The sequence below is a fragment of the Mastigoproctus giganteus genome, chromosome 5 (assembly GCF_048544385.1).
Source record: "Mastigoproctus giganteus isolate SK-2022 chromosome 5, ASM4854438v1, whole genome shotgun sequence".
Classification (NCBI taxonomy): domain Eukaryota; kingdom Metazoa; phylum Arthropoda; class Arachnida; order Uropygi; family Thelyphonidae; genus Mastigoproctus; species Mastigoproctus giganteus.
The window spans coordinates 73004583-73031017 of NC_143579.1; the positions used below are offsets into that span (position 1 = coordinate 73004583).

The 26435-nt window shown below is 36.7% G+C and overlaps 1 protein-coding gene across 2 annotated transcripts in view; it reads right to left on the bottom strand.

The window, feature by feature from the left end:
• LOC150085486 (tRNA-uridine aminocarboxypropyltransferase 1) overlaps window positions 1-26435 on the bottom strand; it is an 88507-nt gene that overhangs the window by 18893 nt on the left and 43179 nt on the right. For both annotated transcript variants that reach the window (XM_090373293.1, XM_090373292.1), the window contains exon 5: window positions 20804-21084. In XM_090373293.1, coding sequence (XP_090229419.1) covers window positions 20804-21084 — 281 coding nt within the window. The remainder of the gene's footprint in view (window positions 1-20803; window positions 21085-26435) is intronic.

A 26435-nucleotide genomic window follows, 5' to 3' on the forward strand; every position in this document is an offset into this window, starting at 1 on the left:
TTAGTGGTGTCCCACAGGGTTCGGTGTTAGGTCCACTGTTGTTTTGTATATTTATCAATGATATTGATGAAGGTATATCAGGCTTAATGTCGAAGTTTGCAGATGATACAAAGGTTGGCAGGGTTGTTAATGACAGTAATGGCAGTGTGCTACTGCAACAGGATCTAGATAATTTGAGCAGATGGGCTAAGAAGTGGCAATTGAAGTTTAACCTTGACAAATGCTAAGTACTGCATATGGGTAGAAGTAACCCCAGAGAAACGTACCAACTGTGTGGTACTACACTTAAGGTGGTAGAAAATGAAAAAGACCTGGGAGTAATTGTGCAGGCAGATATGAAGTTTTCTGAGCAATGCAGACAGGCTGCCAGGGCAGGTCATGGGGTTTTGTCAATGATATATAGGAATTTTGCTAGCAGGGAAAAGGAGGTGATTATCCCTCTGTATAAGGCAATGGTCAGGCCACGCCTTGAGTACTGCGTACAGGTCTGGAGGCCTCATTTTAGGAAGGATGTAGATTTACTTGAGCGTGTACAGAGAAGGGCAACAAGATTGGTGAGGGGAATGAAGGGATCCTCTTACCAAGAGAGGCTTAAGTTCTGCAAATTGCAGTGGCTGGAGACTAGGCACCTGCGCGGTGATCTGATTGAGGTGTATAAGGCCTTGAATGGGTTCAGCACGCTGAATTCTGATGGGATCCTTCCACTTGTTCAGATTACGAATCTAAGGGGGCATAAATTCAAATTAAGAAAAGACAGATGTAGAATAGATGTGCAGAAATTTGCCTTTAGCCAGCGGGTGGTTAATTGCTGGAACAAACTTCCATCTGTTGTTGTGGAAGTTGATAGGTTGAATAAATTTAAGGAGGAACTGGACAGGCATTTGGAGGGAATGGTGTGATTTTTTTTTTTTTTTTTGGCTGATGCTGCATAAGCTCATACATTTGCTTTCTTGTATCACATGCCACTACTACTACTACTACTACATGCAAACCTGACCCTGAGCATTTCCATCCTAACTTGTCAGCTAGCCATTTGTCAGATGGGCAGATGAACTGTCCAAAAAGCAACACAGCCTTTGATCTTCTTAATTTCAAGGTGTCTTGGGTTAAACAGGTCCTGGGTAACCCAATCAGTTCAGTTTGAAATGAAAGAAAGTTAAGGCAAAGGAATTAAATTTAAATTTCTAAAAGCAGTTAAGTAAATTAAGCATAGCCAATTTTTCATTAATTAGTATTTGTAGTGGGAAATGATGCAAGGAAAGCAGTCTTATACAGCATCAGCCATAAAAATAGAGTATAAATACTCGTATCATCTATCATCCATCCCCTATAATAATTTGTCTAATTCTCCCTTTATTCATACTATCCACACCCACGATGCCAGTTGGTAGTTTGTTCCAATAATCAATTACTCTGGCTGAAAGCAAATTTTTGCAACATTTGCATCCAAAATATTAGGTAAACCATTCACCTGAAGCCTCTTTATGAAACTCTAGATTTAGAGGAAAACTGGGTAGTTCAAAATAAAATTTTGAAAAATGCATCTTTATTCACTTTCCCAGCTATGTAAGTTCTTACCATTATTTTAGTTCGCCTCTAATTTATGAAATTATTTAAAAAGAAATGGATATATATTTCAGTTATTATTGGTTGAAACTGTACAAAATTGTCTTTAATGACTTCTATTTAATTTCAAAAATAATTAAATTTCTTATCCCCTTTTTGGCCACATACATAAGTAAAAAAGTATTTTCAGCTTACACCTCAGTAAAGCAAAATATCCTGACGAGCCTAATGCAGATTCAGTTTGCAGTCTATACTCTCTCCTACTGAATGGGTTGAGCACGCTGAATTCTGATGGGATCCTTCCACTTGTTCAGATTATGAACCTAACGGGGCATAAATTCAAATTAAGAAAAGACAGATGTAGAATAGATGTGCAGAAATTTGCCTTTAGCCAGCGGGTGGTTAATTGCTGGAACAAACTTCCATCTGTCGTTGTGGAAGTTGATAGGTTGAAATTTAAGGAGGAATTGGACAGGCATTTGGAGGGAATGGTGTGATTTTTTTTTTTTTTTTGGCTGATGCTGCATAAGCTCATACATTTGCTTTCTTGCATCACATGCCACTACTACTACTACTACTACTAAGCCAACTACAAAATAACAAGCTCAGCACCAAGTCTCATTAATTCAAACTAAGTGGTTTGGTTTTCAATTTTTTATTATGTTTCAAGAATTACATGTTACTATGTATCTAATTACATAGAAATATTAACATAACAAATTGATGACAACATCTGAATTCAGATGTTATTGTAAATGGGATAAAGCTATGTACTACAGAAAAGTTGTTTTCAATATATTCGATATGTTTTAAAAATTATTTTATTTTAAAAATTCACAAAAAAGGTTTCACAAAGTAAAAAATACTGAGAACCACTGCTCTATGGAAAAATGTTGTTTGTAACAACTAACCTTCATCAACATTACCAAAGTTTGCACATCAATTATTTCTTGTTTTTTGTTGTGCCAGATATCACTTAATCAAAATCTATCTTGCTTGTCTTTCACTTTTTTATGTCCAAAAGTAGATTTATCAATGTCAAACCTTTCATAATGCTTTACAGTGAATATCAGCATAAATCCTTTTCCCAACTAAAATCATAGCTGCCAACTTTCATTTTTGAAAAGCTGGAGATGAGGAATTTGTAGGCAGGAGGGAAAAACAGTTTTTTGGCCAAAAGACAAAAAACAGGAGGAAAACAGATTTGTTGGAAAAAGCAGGCGATTTTTTCCAACGAAAATTTAATTTCAGCGACAAAATATATATTTTATATTGAAGCACAGAAATATGATTATTTACCAGCATAGTATTCTTTAAAACATTAACTTACCTAACATTTTTCTGTCTATGGATTTGTTTGGATTGTCTGTTAGACATCAGCTGATTATGATTGCTTCAAGAAAACAGTGAAGCAGACTTTGCATATCTTCAGAAATGTTGAGTCAAAGTTTTGTTTATAATAAAGGCATTGCCATTCAGACTTGGCTGTTAAGATTTCCAAAACTGAATCAGAAAGAGGGGGCATGAATTCTGTTATTTCATTTATTTTTTTTACATGGGTGATTATTCTCTGGCATTCAGCACTGTTATAAGGAATTATTAAAATGCAAAGAATGATTTAGGTTAACTCATTATAGTTCACACTTCATTGTGAACTTGGTCAGTTCCCCAACCAAGTACCACTGTACAAAAGCTTTATACAATAAAATCTCGTTAGTACAAACTTGGTTTATACAAAATACAGTAAACCTCCGCTATTCGCGGGGGTTACGTTCCTGAGAAATGCCACGAATACCGAAAACGCAAATACTGAGTTATGGCTCCCATAGTAATAAAGGGGTTCCGTTCCAAAGTATGAAATATATAAGAAAAACTAGTCTAAAATTTTGTCTATGTATGTATTATAGGTACCTTCATAATATGACTATGTACATAGTGAAATGCAAGCATATGGCATCGAAATGAAAATAAGAAACACTTTAATATTAAATATAATATTTATTAGAAATTTCAAACAAATCTTTCAAACCAGTGCCTTTGCTAACTAAAATAACTTATCCACCAGTGCTATTACCAGTTTCGCTTAAGTGTTGATAAAGGAGTTTTGCCTTTTCACGAATAATGAGTGAACTTAACGGAATTTTATTTTGAGTTCGGTCTTCTATCCACAGATTTAAAGCTTTTCCATTTTTTTCTAATTTAACATCACGAGTTACAGAGCAAATTTTTGAAGCAATTAGCGCGTTTTCACGGACACTATGGCGGATTTTTTCTTCCGATTTCTTGATTGATCGTACCATTGAATCATTGATTTTATAATGTTTTGCCACTGAGAAGACAATTTCACCATTAGAAATTTTGTCTAATAACTCAATTTTATTCGCCAACCTTCTTTGATAATATCACATTCACATTTCCCTTGTTATTCGTAGCCATATTTTTGTATGGGTTAGAAAGAACTTGTCCAAATAAAGTCACTTTCTTCCATTCACACACTCGAAAAAGTCTGTTTTACACTGCAAAATGGTAGATTTATCAATTTTGTAAAGCATATCAATTGATAAATTGATAAATTTATTCAATTTTAAAAGCATATAAATTAAAAACAAACGACGAAACCTTCCATGGCAAGAGCATAACACATACCGAACAAGGATTAGCGAGAAACATCCACGCTCGCGATTTTGTCACCCCCTCTCCCCTCACCCACTGAGCGCTGTTTTGACAGGGAAAGAAAAGAACATTTTCCGCCATAAAAAAACATGGGCGTGGCCCATGTTTTTTTATGGTGGAAAATGTTCACGGCGCTTTAAAATTCACATTTTTTTAGGTTTCATTTTATGTTAAATCAGCGACTGCGAATACAGATACCGCGAATAGCGGGGGTTTACTGTACTCATTTATATGAAGCACATACCATTCCCCTGTGAAAGGATACACTTTTCTAAGTAAATATATTCGTTTATTACAAAATTCGGTTAATATGTATTACAAAGTTCTTTTTCACCCCGTGAGAAATAAATATTGTCATTTTGCATGTTTAAATACAAATCTTGGCAGAGTGATCCGATTACTGCCCCAAGCCACCTGGCTCCCTACTTCCTGCAAGATGGCACTGACTTGTTAGAAATTAGTTTTGTGTAAACAAAAGCAGCTTATGGTAGATACAACATCACGTGCACTCTGAAAAACATCTTTTTGAAGGATGAGTTGTTAAATTAACAAAAGAATAAAAAGTTTTTCTAAGTTGTTTACATGCAAAAAGAATAAATAAAAGAATAAAAAGAATAAAAGAATAAAAAGTTTTTCTAAGTTGTTTACATGCACTCCCTCACTCTCCACAGGAATAATGTCAGTTGCAATTGTTATCCCAGTTCAAAGAGTCTTTTGCTACCATATACAGCAATCTATTATTCTTTCTTTAAATTAGATTAATTTATTAAAAAGTTAATGGTGTGTATGTCTCCTTTTATATTAAGATTGTAATTCTTTTTACTGTGATACTAAAATATTGTATATATCAAAATATATACTGTACAATATTTTCATTTCCATTAATTGATTTTCTCTTAGTTTATCTTAGAAATAAAATAAAATCTTTAAAAAATATATTATTCCTATTACTGTATTGTTACAAGCCTGTTGTTTTTATTTTATTTTATTAAATTATTATTTATTATTATTCTTAGATATACAGTTTGTACCAAAAAAAAAAAACCCCCAGTAAAATTGACACATTTGGAGGATCTCATTACTACAAACCTTATTACAGAACGTGAAAATTTAGGTCTCTTGAACTTTGTATTAACAAGATTCCACTGTAATAGCACCTGGAGTTGACAGAACTGATCTGCAAAATATCTGCCTACTTCTTTACCTTCAATGCTACTGAGAAGTACTGGAACTTTTATTATTTTTTTTAGTCCTTTTCAAAATCAGTTCATTTCAGTTTGGTTCAAATAAACTTTTTTCTGAATAGTGTTACTGGATGACAAATTTGTTCTCCATATATCATTACATTTAAGTCAAATTTTAAATAATAATTAACTTAATACAGTCGAATCTCATTAATACAAAGTTCAAGGGACCTAAATTTTCACATTTTGTAATAATGAGGTCCCCCAAAAGTGTCAAGATTTTACCTTTTTTTTTTTTTTTTTGGTACATACTGTACATCTAAGAATAATAATAATAATAATATCAAAAATAAATGAATTTAAATTAATAAAATAAAATAATAAAAACCTTTTCTAACAATACAGTAATAGGAATAACAAATTTTTTAAAAATTTTATTTTATTTATAAGATAAACTAAGATAAAAGCAATTAATGGAAATTAAAATATTGTATATAGTATATATTTTGATATACAGTAATACCCCGACTTACGCTACCCCGACTTACGCGAACTCGGAGTTACGCGGTTCTTGATTTTTTTCGTTTGGCAACGCTGCCGCCCACTATCTTCAGGGTCGTTTTTCATATGTTATCGATATACAGTGCGACGGCAGAGAATGAGAGCGAAAGATGAACAAAATTCAACTTTGTTGCTTTTATGTTTTTTATATCAGTGAAGGGGTAACACATTTCACCATAATAACGTAAAAACCAACACAATTCCAGCTATCGGTATAATCGCAAATGCAATTAGATCGAGTTTACTACCAGTTTATAACCGATTTCACTAGCAGAAACGCAACTGGATTTTTATTGTTTTATGGTAGTAACCCCTAGAAATGTGAGGTGTTAATAGTGTATCTCTGCCTTTATGGTGTTGCTTATTCAGTTGCTACATGCGCGCAGCTTTGTTTATGCGTATCAAGCGTGCCTCCTCGTTTTGTAATTGTGCTTTATTCCCTAAAAATGAGTAAAATACTTAATTAAAAGGTGTGAAAAGGAAACGTCCTGGTGAAGAAACTGCAGATTCAGAGAGAAAAAGAAAAGCAATTATCGATAAACAGAGGCGGACTGGGTCAAAAATTCTTACCCGGGAAAATTTATAGTGGCCTCATACTATGGTTTATGGCCAAAATCACACTGGCCCACCGGGGTTTCCCCAGTAAGGCTTATGGCCAGTCCACCTCTGTCGATAGAGAAAAAATATGAAATTGTGAAACGCTTTGAGCGAAATGAAAGACCATGTGATATTGCACGTGCTACAGGCCTAAATGAAGCAACGGCGAAAAGCACATGACAATTGCAAACTTGACAGGTTGAAAATTGAAAAGGGATCAATTGTAAAGGGCTTAAAAATTTTAGAAAACTTTGACTCCAACGAAGAACGCGTTATAGCTACAAAGCAAGGAATAAAAAAAATTATTAGCTTGCTACGAAGAAATTCTGCGTGAAAAAAAGAACGCGCTATGTCGTCAGACGAATTTGTTAGATTTTATGAAGCCATCGACATCGAAATAACTTTTTTACGTAAGTCATTTGTTTTTTTTTAATACATATTTTGTATTAATATGTATAAAGAACTGCAATTTTATTAATATTTTTCTTCTAAACTAGTGTTTTTGTTAGTCCTTGGTCCCAATTAAGCAAAATTTATATGTATTTATATGCAAAGTTGTACCCCGACTTACGCGAATTCGACTTACGCGATTTTCGTCGGACCCACCTATCGCGTAACTTCGGGGTATTACTGTATACAATATTTTAGTATCACAGTAAAAAGAATTACAATCTTAATATAAAGGAGACATCATCATCATCATCATCATCATCATCAGCCATTTTCAATCCACTGCAGGATGAAGGCCTCTCCAGCAACTTTCCAGTTCCTTCTGTTTTGAGCACTGGACATCCATTTACTACCCACAAACTCATGAATTTCATCTATCCATCTCCGCCTTTGTCTTCCAGGTTTTCTTCTAGCTCCTCTTGGATACCATTCTGTTATTTTCTTAGTCCATCTGTCATCATGTCTTCGAGCTATGTGTCCTGCCCAAGACCATTTTAGTTCTTTAGTTTTGATAAGAATGTCCTTTACTTGAGTTTGTTGCCTAATCCATGTGTTTCTCTTCTTATCTAACAGTCTTATTCCCAATACGATTCGTTCCATTCTTCGCTGTGTAGTTCTCAGCTTCTCTTCCATTCTTTTGGTGAGTGCCCAAGTTTCACTTCCATAAGTCATGATGGGGAGTATACATTGGTCCATTATTTTACGTTTCAGACAAACTGGGATATTGCTCTTCAGTATGTGACTATATTTCCTGAATGCTATCCATCCAAAATTTATTCTTCTCTTGACTTCCAGCCATTTATCATTATTACAGCTAATAACTTGTCCCAGATAAGTATATGACTCCACCTTTTCAATTACTGCTCCTTCAATCATTATTTCCCTTTCTGTGGCATACTTGTTCATCATTACTTTTGTTTTAGCCATATTCATCTTTAGTCCAAAATCCTTACTAGCTGTGCATAACTGATTAAGATTTTCCTCTAATTCTTTGGGATCATGGCTTATGACCACAATGTCATCTGCAAATCGTAAATGGTTTAGGTACTCTCCATTCACATTGACTCCTTTCTGCGACCAGTCTAATCTTCTGAAAGCTTCCTCAAGGGCAGCAGTAAACAGCTTCGGAGATATTGTGTCTCCTTGTCGAACTCCTTTCTCAATTTTAAATTTCCTACTGTCTTTGTCTAGTCTAATAAAGGAGGTAGCACTCTCGTATATTTTCTTCAAAATCATAATATATGGGGTATCAATGCCTTGTCTTTCCAGTGCCCGAAACATTGCCTTATGCTGTATGGAGTCAAATGCCTTTTCATAATCCACAAATGCCAGGCATAATGGTATTTTATATTCATTTGCTTTCTCCATTAGCTGTGATATTACATGAAGGTGATCCATAGTTGAGGATCCTGTCCTAAAGCCAGCTTGCTCTTTCGGTTGATTCTCATCCAGTATTCTTTCTAATCTGTTAGTAATGACCCTTGTGAACAACTTGTAGATGTGGGATAGCAAGCTAATTGGTCTATAATTTCCAATTTCTGATTTATCTCCTTTCTTATGCAGCAAAACTATGATTGCATTATTCCACTGCTTAGGCGTCACACCTTTTCTAATGCACTTTGTGAAGAGCCTTGCCAGTTTTTGTGTTATGTCTCTTCCTCCCAATTTTAACAACTCTACAGTAACTTCATCTTCCCCCGGGGCTTTCTGATTCTTCATTTTCTTCAATGCATGCTCTACCTCATCAGGAAGAATATTGGGTATGTCGTACGTGTTGCTACTTTGCAATCCATCTTCCCCACTGCTGGCATCATTCCCCTGCTCCTTGTATAATTCTCTATAGTAGTCTTCTGCTATTTGAATTATGCCTTCTCTGCTGTTTATAAGTACACCATCGCTATTCTTCAGTTTCAGTATCATTTGTCTTTCTGTATTACTGCTCATGGCTGCTGATTTAAATCCTTTGTTTTCCCTTAATGCTTGTTCTACTTTTCTTGTGTTAAATCTTCTTATGTCCTCTCTGAGTCTCTTTCTAATGGCTTTGCATAACTCAGTATACTCGATTTTCTCCCTGTCAGTGTTTTTCTTGCTTTTCATTTGTCGTCTTCGGTTCATCATGACAAGTGTTTCTTGACTAATTTTTTCTTCTTTGGATTTCTTTTTCCCTATAGGTTTCTTGGGCTTTATCACTTTCAAAAAGTTGTAATATTCCTCGTCAATATCTTGGTCCTCAGCAGTCTGCAGAAGCTCAAACTTGTTCTTAAGTTCCAGTACATACTGCTTTTTCTCCTCCTCTGTTATTTCAAAGACCTTTGTATTATTTACTCGAGTCAGTTTTTTCCTTTCCTTTCCTACATCTATATCAAGTGTACATCTTACCATTCTGTGATCACTTCCAACATTTACCTTATTCAGGACGGTAACATCATTCACAATATATCTTCTGTTAGTGAGGATGAAGTCGATTTCATTAGTAGTTAATCCATTTGGACTCTTCCATGTCCACTTTCTGTTCACCCGTTTCTTGAAAAAAGTGTTCATTACTGACAGTCCTTGAGATTCTGCAAATTCCACAAGTCTTTCACCTCTTTCATTTCTTTCACCAATTCCAAAATTTCCTATAGTTCCCCTTTCTGTGCTGTTTTGTCTTTTTCCAACCTTAGCATTGAAGTCTCCCATAATAATAGTGTAGTGGGTTTTCTGCTCATCTAGAAGAGTCTCAATTTCAGTGTACATTTCTTCAACCTCTTCATCATCATGGCTCGATGTTGGTGCATAAATCATTATAATCTTTAGCTTGTATCTCTTAGAAATCTTGAGTATTAGTCTTGACACTCTTGGTGATGTACTTTTGAATTCCAAAATGTTGTTTTTAAAATCTTTATGGACCAGAAACCCAATTCCACCTTCACTCCTTTCACTGTTTCCATTGGTGTACAGCAGATTTCCACTTGATAAACTTATAAGTGATTCATTTCTTCTTCTTGTTTCAGCCAAACCGATGATATTCCAATTCACATTTTCTAATTCCTTTTCCAGCTCTAATATCCTGTCTTCACCGATGAGTGTTCTTACGTTATAACAGGCCAAGTTCAATTTCCGTGCATGGCAGCCTGGTCGTACCCAGAGATTCTTAGCACCCTCTGCTTCCACTCTGATCCTCTCGCTGCCGTAAGAGGGAGAGTGAAAGCTGCTGGGGACTGAGGGCCATTTGTATTGTTGTGCTCTCATTGCTGGAGGGTTTGGTCTTTTCCTCTTCACGCTGACCAGGCGTCTTGAAGAGAACCACTCTACACGTTCGTTGCCACCTAAGTGACGTAACAGGGCTTACCATCGAGAAGGTGTGCATGAGTGGATTTTAGGGAGGCAGGCCAACCGGACTTCTCCTAAATCTTCTGTAATAGAGAGATATTGGATCCATCAGTGTTTTAGGCTGAGTGTCTGATAACACACAGGATACCTGTTCCCCTCTAAGCCCCAAAGCCATTAATTTTTTAATAAATTAATCTAATTTAAAGAAAGAATCCAATGTTGTTTGCACAGTTTTAGTCCTATATGCATTTTTAACTTTTTTTTTTTTTTTTTTTTTTATGAAAACCCCAAACACAAGAGGTATTAGAACCTGTAGTACTTAGTACCGTGCTTGGGTTGGAGGTGGAGAAGATGAAAGAAGATATTTGTTGACATTAGACTTGAACTTGTCACCTTTTTTAAGAACTGGCTGGATATGAGCAAATTTCGCAGCAGAAAGAAAAACACCTGTGGAATAAGAAAGTGAAAAAAGGCAGCAAAGAACAGGAGTAAGTTCAGGAGCACAGGTTTTGAGAACAAGTGGAGAAATACCATCTGGACCTGGAGCTTTCTGAGAATCAAGATTCATCAAAATCCTTCTAACATCCTTTTGATAGAAGACTAGAGGAGGCATTGAATGGAGCATGTTGGGAATGTTGAGAGGTGTTTTACCAAAATCATTAATACACGAGTTGGAAGAAAAATGGGATGCTAGCAGGTCAGCTTTATCCTTGGCTGAAGTGACAACAGAACCATCTGATTTTGACAGAGGTGGGAGCAGAGATGGACAAAAGTTGCGGCCAATAGCTTTAGCAAGAGACCAGAATGCTCAGCTACCATTAGGGCAAGAAGAAAGTTTTCTACTCTTAGCTTGTTCAAAATAAAGTTTGGACTGATTAATAACTGCTTTACAATTTTTTTAGGAGCTTTGGTGTAGGCAGAAAATGAAACTGAAGAATTGGAAACAAGCCAATTATAATATGCAACATTCTTCTCTTGAACAGCCTTAGCACATTTATTGGAAAGCCAAAGTTTAGATAAAGGACGAGATTTTAATCTGGAGTGCGGAATAAAGGATTCCATTCCTACAAGAATAATTTCACTGACACAATCTGAGCAAACTTCGACATCAGAAGTTTTGAAACAGTAATCCCACCAAGGAAAAGAAGAAAATAAATCTTGCAGGTCATCCCATTTTGCTTTCTTTTAATGCCAAACAACACAAGATTGTGAATAGCCATGAGATAAAAGCTCCATTGGAGAAGAGACAATCACCAAGTTGTGATCTGAGGTGCCTAAAGGACCACTCACTTCAACTGTGTACTTAAAAGGGTTGTTTGTGAAAAAATGATCAAGCACGTTGGTTGTATGGTTAGGATTTTCCGGTATTCTGGTAGGTAAATGAACAATTTGTGCGAGGTCATTAGTAATTGCAAATGCCTCAGCATCTCAAACACAGCTGGATCTGTGTGACTAGAGAACAGAAGCCAGCTGGAGTTGTGAACATTAAAATTACCAAGGAAAATTACCTCACTGTTAGGAAAGTTGGACTGGAGAAAGTCACGTTGCAAAGAAAGGAAGTCAAAGAGCTCCAAGTGATTAGTGGAGTTGGGAGAACGGTTTGTTTGTTTGTTATTTGGTTTTTAGGAGCATTAGCAACTAAGACCATATTGCTCCGGGATATGCAGTGGTCATTCCCTAACCTTTCCGCATCCTCCGTATTTGGTGGTGATGGGCTCAAACCCTGGTCTAATCAAGAAGCATGTGCTACGCACTGCTGCTCCTTCCCATCTGGCTATGGAGGCACCTTGGGAGAACGGTAGAGACAAGAGATGAATTTGACACAATAAGGTAGAGAGATTTTAAGCCAGAGAAGATTGAAAAGAGGAGATTCCAAATTACCAAGTCTCTGACAGGGAATGTCGGAATGGACATATGCACATATACGACCTGTGAGGGGAAAGGAATCATACAGTGAATAATTTGGGTAACTGAGATGAGCAGTGGTTGAATTAACAGATAACTGAGATTCTGTCAGAAAAAGCACATGGGGTTTGGCAGACTAAGTGGAAATGGACATCTTTGAGATTAGAACTGAGATCATGTATATTTGTGAAATGAACTAGGAAGTGTTTGGGAGGTTTATATCTTTTCGCAGATAAGCTTGTTCTATTAGTTTGACAATTCATGGTGTATTCAAAAGTAAGAAAAGGTTGGGGGTGGGGGACATGCTGTATGAAGTAATGAAATTTTTGGATGTTATTATTATTAGCTATATGGTGCAAGGAAGCCTGAGGCTTATGATGCACCAGCCAAAAAAAAAAAAAATTCCCGAGTTACCCGTTATCCTGAGAGAGAGAGAGAGAGAGAGAGAGAGTCAAAAGGGAATCACCAAGAAAGAGAAGAATGATGATATCCAGCTCAGGACCCTGAGTGTGCCAAGCCCATACTCACCACATGTGAGCCTGTAGCCAGGTGGGCAGGAGCAGCAGCGGGTAGCAAATGCTTCTTGATTAGACGAGGGTTCGAGCCCGTGAGCCACCAAATACGGAGGATGCGGAAAGGTCAGGGAATGACCACCACATATCCCCGGAGCAATATGGCCTTAGTTGCTAATGCCCCTAAAAACCAAATAATAGCATCATCCTAGAAAGGAAAAATATGCTCCATCATTAATATTAATGATGAGAGATATTTTCAACCCTTCTAAGGCTTTAAATACCTCAAATCCCCATACAGATTCCTAACAAAAACTTTTCAGCTTGGACTGGAATCTCTTTCTCAAAGAATATCCCTTTACATCCATAACCAGTCTTCTTGTCCTCTGCACTCATTTGAAATAGAAAATTTCTCCTGAAATCAAGCTTCCAGCCTTGTAGACTATTCAAGATGTAGTGTGACTAATTTGTTCAGCAGGATAATTACCAATTTATCTTTACTGGCAAAATTCCTGACACACACACACACACACACACACACACACACACACACACACACACACACACACACACACACACACACACACACACACACACACACACACACACTCTCTCTCTCTCTCTCTCTCTCTCTCTCTCTCTCTCTCTCTCTCTCTCTCTCTCTCTCTCTCTCTCTCTCTCTCTCCTCATACATATACAACAAAGTTAAGTGTGGTTACCCTTCCCCCCTCCAGTTGATAATTTGTTTTAGATGAAGAACTATGCCCAGGCTTGCCAGGCATAAAGCTTAATTGTCATATTTCAGACCAGCTGTATAATTTATCATCCAAGACTTGTAGCAACATACCCTAGTCCTGATTTTAGCAATCCTACCCATCATAACATCAAAACATTCTGACATGCAACTTGTAAATACTATTTATCAACTTCATTAATGAAAATTTTAAAATAACAAAGGTCATAGCACGATACCCTGAAGGACCATTCTCATAATACTAGTTGACTCTTGCTATTTTCTATTTATAACAACTTGTTTGCCTTCTACCGGCTACCCAAAACTTTAACCACAGCAGTAATCTACTCCCAATGCTACAATCCCTCTCTAACTTATGGACAAACCATTCATATGGGACTGAGTCAAAGGCCTCTCTAAAATGTATGTAAATTATACCTTGCATCCAGTTCCTTTGCAACCTCATAATACCTTATCATAATGGTCAGACAAAACTTTCAGTTTAACAAAATCTTGCTAAGAATCTCACATATTATCATTACTATCAAAGTGAACAGTAACCTTAATAACAGATTCTGTAATTTTTCCTTCCACAAAAATGAGGCTTAGAGCCAATAACTGCCTAGATCACTCTTGAAACCATCTTTATGTATGGGAGGAATATTTGTATATTTCCAATCTGGAAGTTGAGCTGAGTCTAGGAATGCCTCAATTATAGTTTAGTGACCTCCTTACTTTCTTGTGCATTCTTCACTTTTAAATCTGATAATTTTTTTCCTTCAGAAATGTTTCACTTTTCATAAATTCATTTAATGTTGAATAACTGTTGGGTGAATAATCTTCTTCACTTTAAAAATACAGCAATATCTCACTTTGCATGGCTTCAACAGCACGGGTTTCACTATAACATGGTTTTTAATTAAGTTTAAGTCAAAAATTTACTGTACATATTAAACTCACTCAGTAGCCTAGTTGTGTTGCCGTAGTCTAGGTACAGTACATATATGCTAAGGTGCCAACTCTATTGTTTACCATGTACATGTGACAATAGCTCCCCCTCAGGCAGTCAGCTGCAATGTGCAACAGTGTTCAGTATTCGTTAATTCCATCCTGAAGAGATGATATGATAGCTTTTCACACTTGTCATTTCACAATTTATTTGAACCCCTTTAAATACATCGAAAATATATCTGCATCTTGGCTAGAAATCACTGCCAACAACATGCATTCTGTTTGGCAGCATGCTTTGCCCCATTTAGTAAATGATTTCACTGGTTTTGAATTGCAAGTTCAGAATTGCAAGTTTGAATTGCCGAAGACATTGTGAAGATCGGAAAAGACTTTCGATCCAAAACTTTGGATACTGCCAATGTACGTGACTGCATTGTCTCCCATGCAAGTGACTTAGATGATGCAACTCTCCTTGAAATTGACAAGCAAACTGCATATGCAGGAGAGGGAAATAATTCTGAAGTGAATAACACTGAAGTGCCACCAAAAGAATTTCAACAGAAGAAATGGAGAAAGTTTTTTCGGGGAGTTGACATGGCCTGCGAGGCGATTATGAATGGAGATCTGAATGTTGATCATAGCATTAAAAGGCCGCCTCCGTAGCCAGGTGGGTAGAGCAGCTGCAGTGTGTAACACACGCTTCTTGATTAGACCGAGGTTCAAGCCAGTGACCACCAAATACGGAGGATGCGGAAAGGTCAGGGAATGACCACCACATATCCCCGGAGCAATATGGCCTTAGTTGCTAATGCTCCTAAAAACCAAATAACAACAACAACAATAGCATCAAGATACAGAAAAATTTTACAAGATGGGATTCGATGCTACTCGTCATATATCCCCGGAGCAATATGGCCTTAGTTGCTAATGCTCCTAAAAAACCAAATAACAACAACAACAATAGCATCAAGATACAGAAAAATTTTACAAGATGGGATTCAATGCTACTCGGCATACAATGACTTGTATGCTGAGAAAAAGAAAAGACTACTTCACCAGACTTCATTATTGAAATACCTAAATAAATAACAGCTTTTTTAAAGCTTTTTTTCTCATCTCTTATGATGTTACCTTTTCATTAATAAAATTTTTGCAATTTTTTTTTAATTTCAAATCCTTTTAATTGGCTATCAAGCGCAAATTGTTTATTGATTTATTATAATTTGTTTATAGACTGTTTCTCTGGTATGCATTCAATTAAAACCCATTAATTATACCTCAATCAGCACAGTTTCACATAACACTGAACAGTTACAGTACCAATTATCAGTGCTATGCAGGGTATTGCTATATGCCCTTGTGGGAATAGCAATAATCTCAGAATAACTTCTCAGCTGGGTGGTACCACACTCGAAGGTAGTGCAGAATGAAAAAGACCAGGTGGTAATTGTACAGTCTTGGCAGGATAGAGGTAGAAAAATTTGCTTTCAGCCAGAGTGAATGACTATGGAACAAACTTCCATCTAGGGGTGTGGGTAGTTGGAATAAATTTAAGGAAGAATTAGGCACGTATGAGGAGAGACCTGATTGAAGTATTTAAGGATTTAAATGGATTGAGTACACTAAATGCTAATGAAATCCTTGCTCCTCCGGCTCAGAAAACATTAGAGGACATAAATTTAAATTGAAAAGGATGGTTGCAAGACAGACGTAAAAATTTGCTTTCAGCTAGAGAGTAACTGATTGTCAAAACAATTCCCATCTGGTGCTGTAGAAAATTTAAAGATGGATTAGACAAATTATTAGAGAGGATAGATGATATGGATAGTTATTTATTTTTTTCTTATTAATGTTGCATAAGCTTGCTTTCTTGAATATAGATGCAGAGAACCTGTTAAAATTCATGAACCATTTGTGTGGGTTTGACAATATTTATCCCACTTCTCCCCAGTAATGGGCCAATATGGTCATTATTTTCCTTTTAATATTTACATATGTAAAGAATTCTTTATAACCTTTTCTGGACCTCTTTCCCAAAACTTTTCCATAATCTGCCATAGCCTAGCTCATCCCATGGGTAACTTGATTACAAACCAGTTTATTCAATCCATATTGAACAAAATTGTTACACAAGCAGTTAAGTTCTGAAGATGTGTTACTTTCCCATAGTTGTGGAAAACAGTCATTCAGATGGTCCAAGAACTGCTACTAGGTGAGTGTCCCACCCACAAGTCCCAATCTATATCCAGTTAGTTTAAGTCCAAAAGTTATTTCACTTTGTGCATGCTTTTGCTTGACATTGTCATCATATCAAAATTTTAATTTTATCATATATTTACTTCCCAGAAGGACAACAGGCATCACTCTGAAGTCATGAATTAATTAATTCAGTGACTGAATTTTGTGAAGAAGTGCTAAGAAGAAGCAATTAGAAGTTCTAATTGATCAGGCTCTAAAGCATTCTGCAGCAGCTACAGATGTAAGTCTTAGCACAGTTAACAGAACAAAATGGCAGAAACATCTGCTTAATGTGAAAGAAAAGCAAAAATATCTACTTTCGCTAATTGAGAAAAAAAAACCCAGTCAGTGTCAGATTTTGGCATAAGGCAAATAAGCCACAGCTTGGGGTCTCCCTATCTGAGGAGGCTCAGCTATTTCCTTTCGTGAGGATAAAAATTTATAATTGCATAGTTTAGTACTTCTAGAATATCATATCATGCTTTGGCTTAGGACCTCATTGTGTTTAAATCCTACTCCACCCCTAGCAAATGTTTTTATTCTAAAGGAATAGGTGTGATGTGATGTGATGCGATTCATTGGTCAAATTTGTTGAAACAAATTTTACTAGTGAATTAGTTACTTTAAGCTTGATAGTGATACACCTTACCCATGGATTTTTAGTTTAGTCTTTTTCCTCTTAGGAGACACATTGTGTGTGTCTTCTGAGATGGGGAGGACTAAACTAAAATCCCATAATAATAATACACTGGAAGACATTTTTTTTTAAAATCTGCTTTCTTAATGCAAAAAGATGAATTTGCAAAACTTTTAGATGCTTATTCCAAATCTGTAATTGATTTTGCATATCAAATATTTTTTGCACAAATTTAAAAATAAAGAATACAGCCACTCCCCGATTAACGTAAGGGTTGCGTCCCACGGAACGCTATGTAAGTCAGAATTTCCCTAAATAAGCATTTCAGGGAAATTCCGCACTTGCAACTATGTGCACTGAATTTGATAGAAGCAAAAAAGAAATGTTCAATGAACATGTAAATAGAATTATTCAATTTTTTTTCTCATGCACAGGAAAAATTACAAAATTGTACAAAATTTCAAAATTATAAAATTACAAAAAAGAGAGAGGAAATAGGCATAACATCAGAAAGTTTTACCTTTCCAGCATCGTTGTCAGAATTAACTCTCCAGCTGATATGCACACTGCTGCGGAAGTTGAGGGCTGTGGAGATTTAGAAGGGGTTTTTTCCAACACACCACAAAATTTCTCTGCAGCGGCAGAATCGGCACTGGCGACTTCACTGCATACTTACACGTTTTGGAAATCAGCGTGATGCTTGAACCTATTAAACCACCTGCTGCTTGCCACGAACTTGGCTTGGAGTTTGCCATACTTATCATTATCTTCATAAATACTTCTTATTTGAATGGCCATTAGATTCAGGGGCACTTGCTTCTGAATCTGATTTTCCATACATATTATTAATAGCTTTTTCATCTTCAATATAGCACTGAACGCTGTTTTGTGATCACTGTTAGGGCAGACTGGCCCCGGTGTGAAATACATTGATCCTACCCTTTAACATGTTCTTTTATACGCACACTGTCCCTTAAAATAGTATTCACTGTTGAAACAGCGAGACCTAATTCTGTGCAATAGATGGCAAGCTTTATCCTGCTTCATACTTTTTAATTAATCATCTTCATTTCTAAATCAATTTTCTTTCGTTTCCTAGCACTGCCAGCACTTGCACTTCCTGTTGGTCCCTTTCCCCTCACCATTGTAATAAGTAAATAGGAATGAAGAGAAGATTCTGATATTTTTTTTATGTTTTTTATATGATTGAAGATTTCAGTGAAGGCGGAACAATTTCACCATAATAACGTAAAAACCCACACAATTCCAGTTATTGGGATTATCGCAAATGCAATAAGATCGAGTTTACTACCCGTTTTTCCATCCAGCTTTTATACGTACACTGTCCCTTAAAATAGTATTCACTGTTGAAACAGCGAGACCTAATTCTGTGCAATAGATGACAAGCTTTATCCTGCTTCATACTTCTTAATTAATCATCTTCATTTCTAAATCAATTTTGTTTCGTTTCCTAGCACTGCCAGCACTTACACTTCCTGTTGGTCCCTTTCCCCTCACCATTGTAATAAGTAAATAGGAATGAAGAGAAGATTCTGATATTTTTTTTATGTTTTTTTATATGATTGAAGATTTCAGTGAAAGGGGGAACAATTTCACCATAATAACGTAAAAACCCACACAATTCCAGTTATCGGGATTATCGCAAATGCAATAAGATCGAGTTTACTACCCGTTTATAATAGATTGCGCCCAACAAGAAATGTGTTTTAAAAAAATATCACAAAAGCGTCCAAAACTGATTAGAAAAATATCACAAAGGCGTTCAAAATTGATTCTTATAATGGGAACATATGATAACAATGAAAGTGTAGAGCAATTTTCATTATAAAAATTACCTTTTAGAGAGATAAATAGCTTAGCCATATAGCAAAAATTACAACTTCTGAGGTCTTGGAATGAATTACCACAAAACACAATATGTTATTGGGTTCACATTACGATATTTTCACGATACCTACAGTTATTCCTGCGGGATGCAAAATACGTTTCCACAATTTTTTTTTTTTAAGTTTTCAGTGGCCAGCAAAAACTTACGTAAAGTCGAATTTCCATAAGTCAAGTATTACATAAGTCGGGGAGTGGCTGTATATTATAGCAAAATATACACTTTAGACACTTTCAGCTGAATGTTACAAAACAGCAAAACTTCACCTGATAGGTTTCAGTAAAAAACATTAAGAACAAATGGCCATGTGTACTAGTACCTAGTGATCTTACTAAATCAATTCTATATGTGGTAGTGAGTTTTTTTTTTTAACATACACATGGATACACAATCTGCCATTATTACCTCATTTCCATTTACCCCGGTATCTTTGTGAAACCTTTCACTCGGCTTTTCCTTCACTGCAGGGTAGTTCTATGGAACATAATCAAAGTGCCTACAGAAAATGAACCTTCATACTCATGTTTGCAGCCTACTTTCTTGAAGCATGAGAAGATTGCCTGCTTTTTGAAATATGAAAACGTTGCCAACAACAGTAAGCATGTTGTTGACAACCTTCTCTTAGTTTTTTCATTTATAAATGCCTAAAAAGTTTTTCACAACATTTTTGAATTATCACCTCGCAGCAGCTCTCAAAAGCATAAGTTCTCATCTTCCAAATGCACCAGTATTCAGAATTCTTTATCTCAGAAAATTTTGAAAAAACAATATACCAAAAACAGCCTTCCTCTTCATTTGTGGCCTGAACAAACTGCTTTATTAGTCTCAGTTTTATATAGAGAATTTCCAACTATCATCCAATAAGTATGGTTAACACCTTCAAATCACTTATCCACTTGTGATCAGAATGTTTCCTTTTGGTCTACAGAAAAAGTGACTGGAATTAAGGGCAACAAGTTCCTAATGTGTAGCAGAACTCCTTTTAAGTTTGCCATCAAGCTGTCAATGAAGAATGCATATATAACACCTGGCACAGTGAGTAAATCATTTTATGTCAGAACAGAACACATGCAATCCCTCTGTAAGTAGAAAAGAATGAATTCCTCTTCTTCATCTCCATGCCTAGCAAATGAACTGCCAGATGCTAACTGATTCTTTTCACTCAACCTAGAGCCTAAGAGCTGTGCTGAATTCTTCTGGAAAATCAAGTCCCATACTAGATCATTCAGTTCAGCTTGTATAAACTACTGTACCTTCTTTGTCGTGGCTTTCACCAGTACCTTCAAATACACTATGTTTACTTGAAGAACAGAATCTGTGCAGAAGCATATCAAAGTACTGAAGTTTAGCTGGAATTGGTTCATTTTCACTGTGAGGGGAAGAACAAAATAGCTAATGGCAGATTTATATAATGTATTTGCAGCTTTGTTTTTTGTTCTTGGCACTGTAGCCTGTAATATGTACAGAACTGTGACACAAGCCAGAAACTACTGAATTCACACATGATTACTGTAACTTTTGAACCGCTGTTCTAATTTAGCAATTTACAGGACTAATTAAATAACAATATAAGCTTACCTATCAATGAATACCACTCTGTTAATACTCAATTTGTTATATATGTATGGTTTTCCACAAATTGTGCACACTGATGAAGGTGGATGTTTGTTGTTGATTAACTGATGGTCATCAGTGGTACTAGATTTAACTAACATGGTGTCTGCAATTTTCTTATCTTTAGAACAATAAAAACACAAATTTTTGTCCTGGGCAGAATTTATCAGAACTTCCTCTATTTTCTTGCTCTCCCACCAAGTCTGCAGAAGTTGTGCATTTTTGCTAGGGTACAAAAGCAGAACCTGAAAATGCAAGTTCATATTAAAAGAGCACAAATGAAGGATAATTAAATAAAAACTAAAAGATTAATACATTTAATATCTTAAATGTGTACTCAAAATTTTTTGAAAAAGTAACTGCAGATGACATTGCTGTCACATAAGATAGATTGTTGGGTTGTCGCCAATGCAACTTGGTTATTAGGAGGAAAATCACCTAAGAGTTAAGAGCATCAACCACTTGGAGGGATTTTTAAATTCTTTTCAGTCTGATCAACTGATGTTGTCAAATACATTTATCAAATGGGGAGCGTTCAGGGAACAGAAATGTAGAAGCTACTACTTGGCTTTTCATACCAATTAACAGATACTGTTCAAAATTTAGACCTAAATGGATATCAAATAAATTGATAAAACTAGTAGCAGAGAAGAAAAATGTATGCAATAATCATAACTTATCAGGGAACACGGCCTATAAGTACAGTAGACTCTTGATTATCCAGGTTGCAAATTAACCAGAATATTTATAGCATGTTTGGATATCTAAATCAGTGTAAGTTGGATAATAAAAAGAAATATGTGTAATCCATTATAGGTGTGGTTTGTTTACATTCTGAGTGTTCCTGTAGGCAAGAGCCTTGAATTAACTAGAAACCACATCCTTTTTACCTACTTAATAGCATCTAGTTATATTTTAATAATCCTTCAGTTTCACTACTGTACAGTTAATTTTAACATTCTTCTCCAAGTTTTTTGATTGAGTCCATGTGCAGCCATCAAGTTAAAAAGGAAATGATTGTTCTTTCTATTGAAAAAAAAACTTTAGCTCGTCAATTAACATAAAAAAACTGCATGCGTACCCATACTTACAAAACATGTTTTATGTCAAAACATCTTTGACAAAAATCAGAACCATTTTAAAATTGAGCAGCTAAAACCATAGTTATGAACAATGTAACGTTTTATGCTCATGTCCACTACTTACTCTACCGAATCAACATTAGTGACATTAGCGTCATACTTCGGCCCGAAATATTTAGTATGAATGATGTAACATTATGCTCATGCCCACTACTTATTCTACCGAAAGTAGTGGGCATGAGCAACGTTTGGAAGAGGTTACCGAATTCCAAGCCAATGCTAGGAGTTTAGTAAATAAATTTGATGAATTTGAGGTATTGCTCAAAACATCAAAGGCAGATATTGTGGGGATTTCAGAGACGTGGTGTCACACAGATATAAGAAATGCAGAACTGGAATTTGGGGAGTACAATGTCTACAGAAAGGATAGACAGGATAGGAAGGGAGGAGGGGTTATGCTATTAGTTAAAAAACACATAAAATCCAAGGAAGTGAAGCCAGTCGACATCGCTGGACAGTGCAGTGTCGAGTCAGTTTGGTGTGACATAAGCATTGGGAGATCAAAATTGAGAGTAGGAGTGTGCTATAGGCCTAATGACTCTGATGAGTATAATAAGAAACTGTTCGGAGAAATAGAGTGGGCCAGTAAATCAGAGAGTCTTATAATGGGGGATTTTAATTTCCCAGATATTGACTGGAATTTGGGGGCTGGTCACTCACACAGTAGCAAGGCTTTTGTGGATTTATTGGATGATTGTTTTCTACATCAGCATGTTCGGGAGGCAACTAGAGGGAGTAATACTCTTGATTTGATTATCAGTAGTGATTCTTCATGCATTAAGAATCTGCAGATAAATGAACCACTTGGTGGCAGTGATCACAGTGTGCTGAAGTGGGAGTTACTCAAAGAGGTAACTACCATTAGGGGTAAAGGGAAGGGGTATTGCTTTCGTAAAGGCGACTACAATGGACTGAGACAGTATTTAAATTCTATACAGTGGGATCAACTGATGATATTGCCAACAGCAAATTCAAAATGGGAAGCATTCAAAGAACTTATCGTGGAAGCTACTAGGCTTTACATACCAACTAAGAAATATTGTTCAAGGTTTAGGCCTAAATGGTTGTCAGATGAACTAATGAGGCATATGGCAGAGAAGAAAAATGCATGGGATACATACAAATTAACACGTGACACGGACGCCTATGATAGATACAAGTTGATATGCAACCAAGTTACAAAGGAGGTTAGGCAGGCGAAGGCAGATTACGAGAAATCCTTGGCAAGGGATGCAAAGAAAAACAGCAAAGAGTTCTTTACTTATGTAAACTCCAGAAGGAAGGGGATGAATCAGATTGGTCCACTTGAGATCGATGGGTCAACTGTTGATGACCCTGCTCGGGTAGCTAACAAACTAAATGAATATTTTGCATCGACATTCACACATGAGGAGATATTCAGCGAGGGGAATGCCAGAGGTGTATTCAACTCTAGCAGTAAGCTAGAGAATCTTGTAATAACTGAGAGCAAAGTGGAGGAGAAATTGTTGAAGATAAACACAAGAAAGGCACCTGGGGTGGATGGGATCTATCCAGTTATATTAAAGGAGGCAGCAAAGGAGGTAAGCAAACCCTTAGCCATAATTATGAGAGCTTCCTTGGACTCAGGGGAGGTACCCATTGACTGGAGATGTGCAAATGTGACCCCAATTCACAAAGGGGGATCAAAGGCTGACACAAGTAATTATAGACCTGTGAGTTTAACTTCTGTTCCCGGAAAATTAATGGAGGCACTGGTGAAAGAAGCACTGCAGGATCATCTAGACAAGACTTCAGTTATAGCTAGGACACAGCATGGTTTTGTTAAGGGGAAGTCTTGCCTGACCAATTTGATTGGATACTATGATGCAGTCACAAAAGAACTGGATGCAGGGAATAACTTTGATATTATATACTTGGATCTTAGAAAGGCTTTTGATACTGTTGCACATGGAAGACTGCTGCACAAATTGGAGCAGTGTGGCATTGGAGGCAAGTTGCTGCTATGGATAAAGGGGTGGTTGAGGGGGAGAAGACAGAGAGTGGTAATCAATGGACACTGCTCATCGTGGACTAATGTTATTAGTGGAGTCCCTCAGGGTTCAGTATTGGGGCCTTTATTGTTTTCTGTATTTATAAATGATATTGATGATGGTATGTCAGGCTTAATGTCCAAGTTTGCAGACGATACGAAGGTTGGCAGGGTTGTCAAGGACACTACTGACACTATGCTGCTGCAACAGGATTTGGAAAGGTTGAGCAGATGGGCTTCGAGGTGGCAAATGAAGTTTAACATTGACAAATGTAAAGTACTACATATGGGAAACAGCAACCCCAGAGCAACGTATCAACTCTGTGGTACTACACTGACAGTGGTAGAGAATGAAAGGGACCTGGGGGTGGTGGTGCAGGCAGATATGAAGTTCTCTGAGCAGTGCAGACGAGCTGCAAGAGTAGCTCATGGTGTATTGTCAATGATATATAGGAATTTTTCTAGCAGGGATAAGGAGGTGATTATTCCCTTGTATAAGGCAATGGTCAGGCCACACCTAGAGTACTGTATACAGGCCTGGAGGCCTCATTTCAGGAAGGATGTAGAGCTGCTGGAACGAGTACAGAGAAGGGCAACTAGATTGGTGAATGGGACAAAGGGGTTCTCTTACGAAGAAAGGCTTAAGTTTTGCAAATTACAGTGTCTGGAAACTAGGCACCAGCGGGGTGATCTGATAGAGGTGTACAAAGCCTTGAATGGTTTGAGCATGCTCAATGCTGATGGGATTCTTCCTCTAGCTCAGAAAAATCACCTGAGAGGGCATAAATTCAAATTGAGGAAAGACAGATGTAGGATAGATGTGCGGAAGTTTGCCTTTAGCCAGCGGGTGGTTGGTGGGTGGAACAGACTTCCATCCCTTGTCGTGGAAGTTGATAGCCTAAATAAGTTTAAGGCTCAGCTGGACAGGTATTTCGAACGAACAGAGGGGTGAAGTGGAAGTGGTTATTTTTATTTATTTATGTTACTTTTTTTTTTTTTTTTTTTTTTTGGCTGATGCTGCATAAGCTTGCTTTCTTGCATCAAATGCCTCTACTAATGCTAATGCTAATGCTAATAGCCTAATTACCCATCTGATTGTAGCCATTTGTTGAATAGCATGACATCACAATCATACTTTCTGCAGTTAATACTGTAGGAAGTATGATTGCACAATACGTTGTATTGTAGCAATCTGCATTTTCATTACATTTCATTTTTAGGTGCCGCTATAGATGTTTTCACATCAGTAATTTTCTGATTAGTGAAAGGGACTGAATGCCACACTGCTATAACTGAGTGTTTAACAATGCTGATATCAAATGCAGAGAATGTCGAGAGTATCGAACAAGCAAACCTGAGAAAATAAAGATGAAGGTATCAATGAGTGCATGAGAACAACAAAGGCTATCGAGATTGCATAAAAGACAAACAGAAAATCAAGAGTTGGATTTAACAGTGCCTTCAACTAGCAGTGCAGCTGCTCCATCTAACAATGATGTACCCAAAGTGACTAATCTCATCTGCTCTGCATTTCTCCAACTGCGGAGCAGATGAGTTTAAATGATCAAGCTCCTTTTCCTTTTTTTTTGATTTTTTTTTTTTGATTTGGTAGTTGTTGGCGCATCGGCTTCTGTGGCCATATTGCACCTCCCAAGGTTTTTGCAGTACTTTGATCCAAGCCCGAGGCGGGAATCGAACCCGCGACCTTTGGGTTGCCGGGCAGGTACTTTACCCACTCGGCTAGCCCGGTCGGCCTCCTTTTCCTTAAGCCAACTACTATTTACATAAGGATGTGCATAGAGAGTTTGAAAGGTTTACAATGGATACTTACAATGGTTGTCTATATTTCTCCTAATAGTGACATACAGGATATAATTGACTTCATTCATTTATTTCGTTTTGTTGTTGCCATATTTGTACCAGCATACCCATGACCATGAGCAGCACATGGTCATGGGTATGCTACTAAAAGTTTCATACCTATTAAGAAATATTGTTCAAGGTTTAGGCCTAAATGGTTGTCAAATGAACTAATGAGACTCGTAACAGAGAAGAAAAATGCATGGGATGCATATAAATTATCAAGCGACTCAGAAGCCTATGGCAGATATAAGGTAATCTGTAATCAGGTGACAAAGGAGGTGTGGCAGGCGAAGGCAGATTACGAGATATCCTTGGCAAAAGATGCTAAGAAAAACAGCAAAGATTTCTTTACTTATATAAACTCTAAAAGAAAGGGGATGAATCTGATTGGTCCACTTGACATCGATGGTTCGACTGTTGATGATCCTGCTCAGATAGCAAACAAACTGAATGAGTATTTTGCATCTACATTCACACATGAGGAATAATTAAGGTTTGAAAATGGCTGGCAGAAGGTTATCAAATTGTAGCAAGATACTTAATGATTTTGTAATAACTGAGAGCAAAGTGGAAGAGAAAT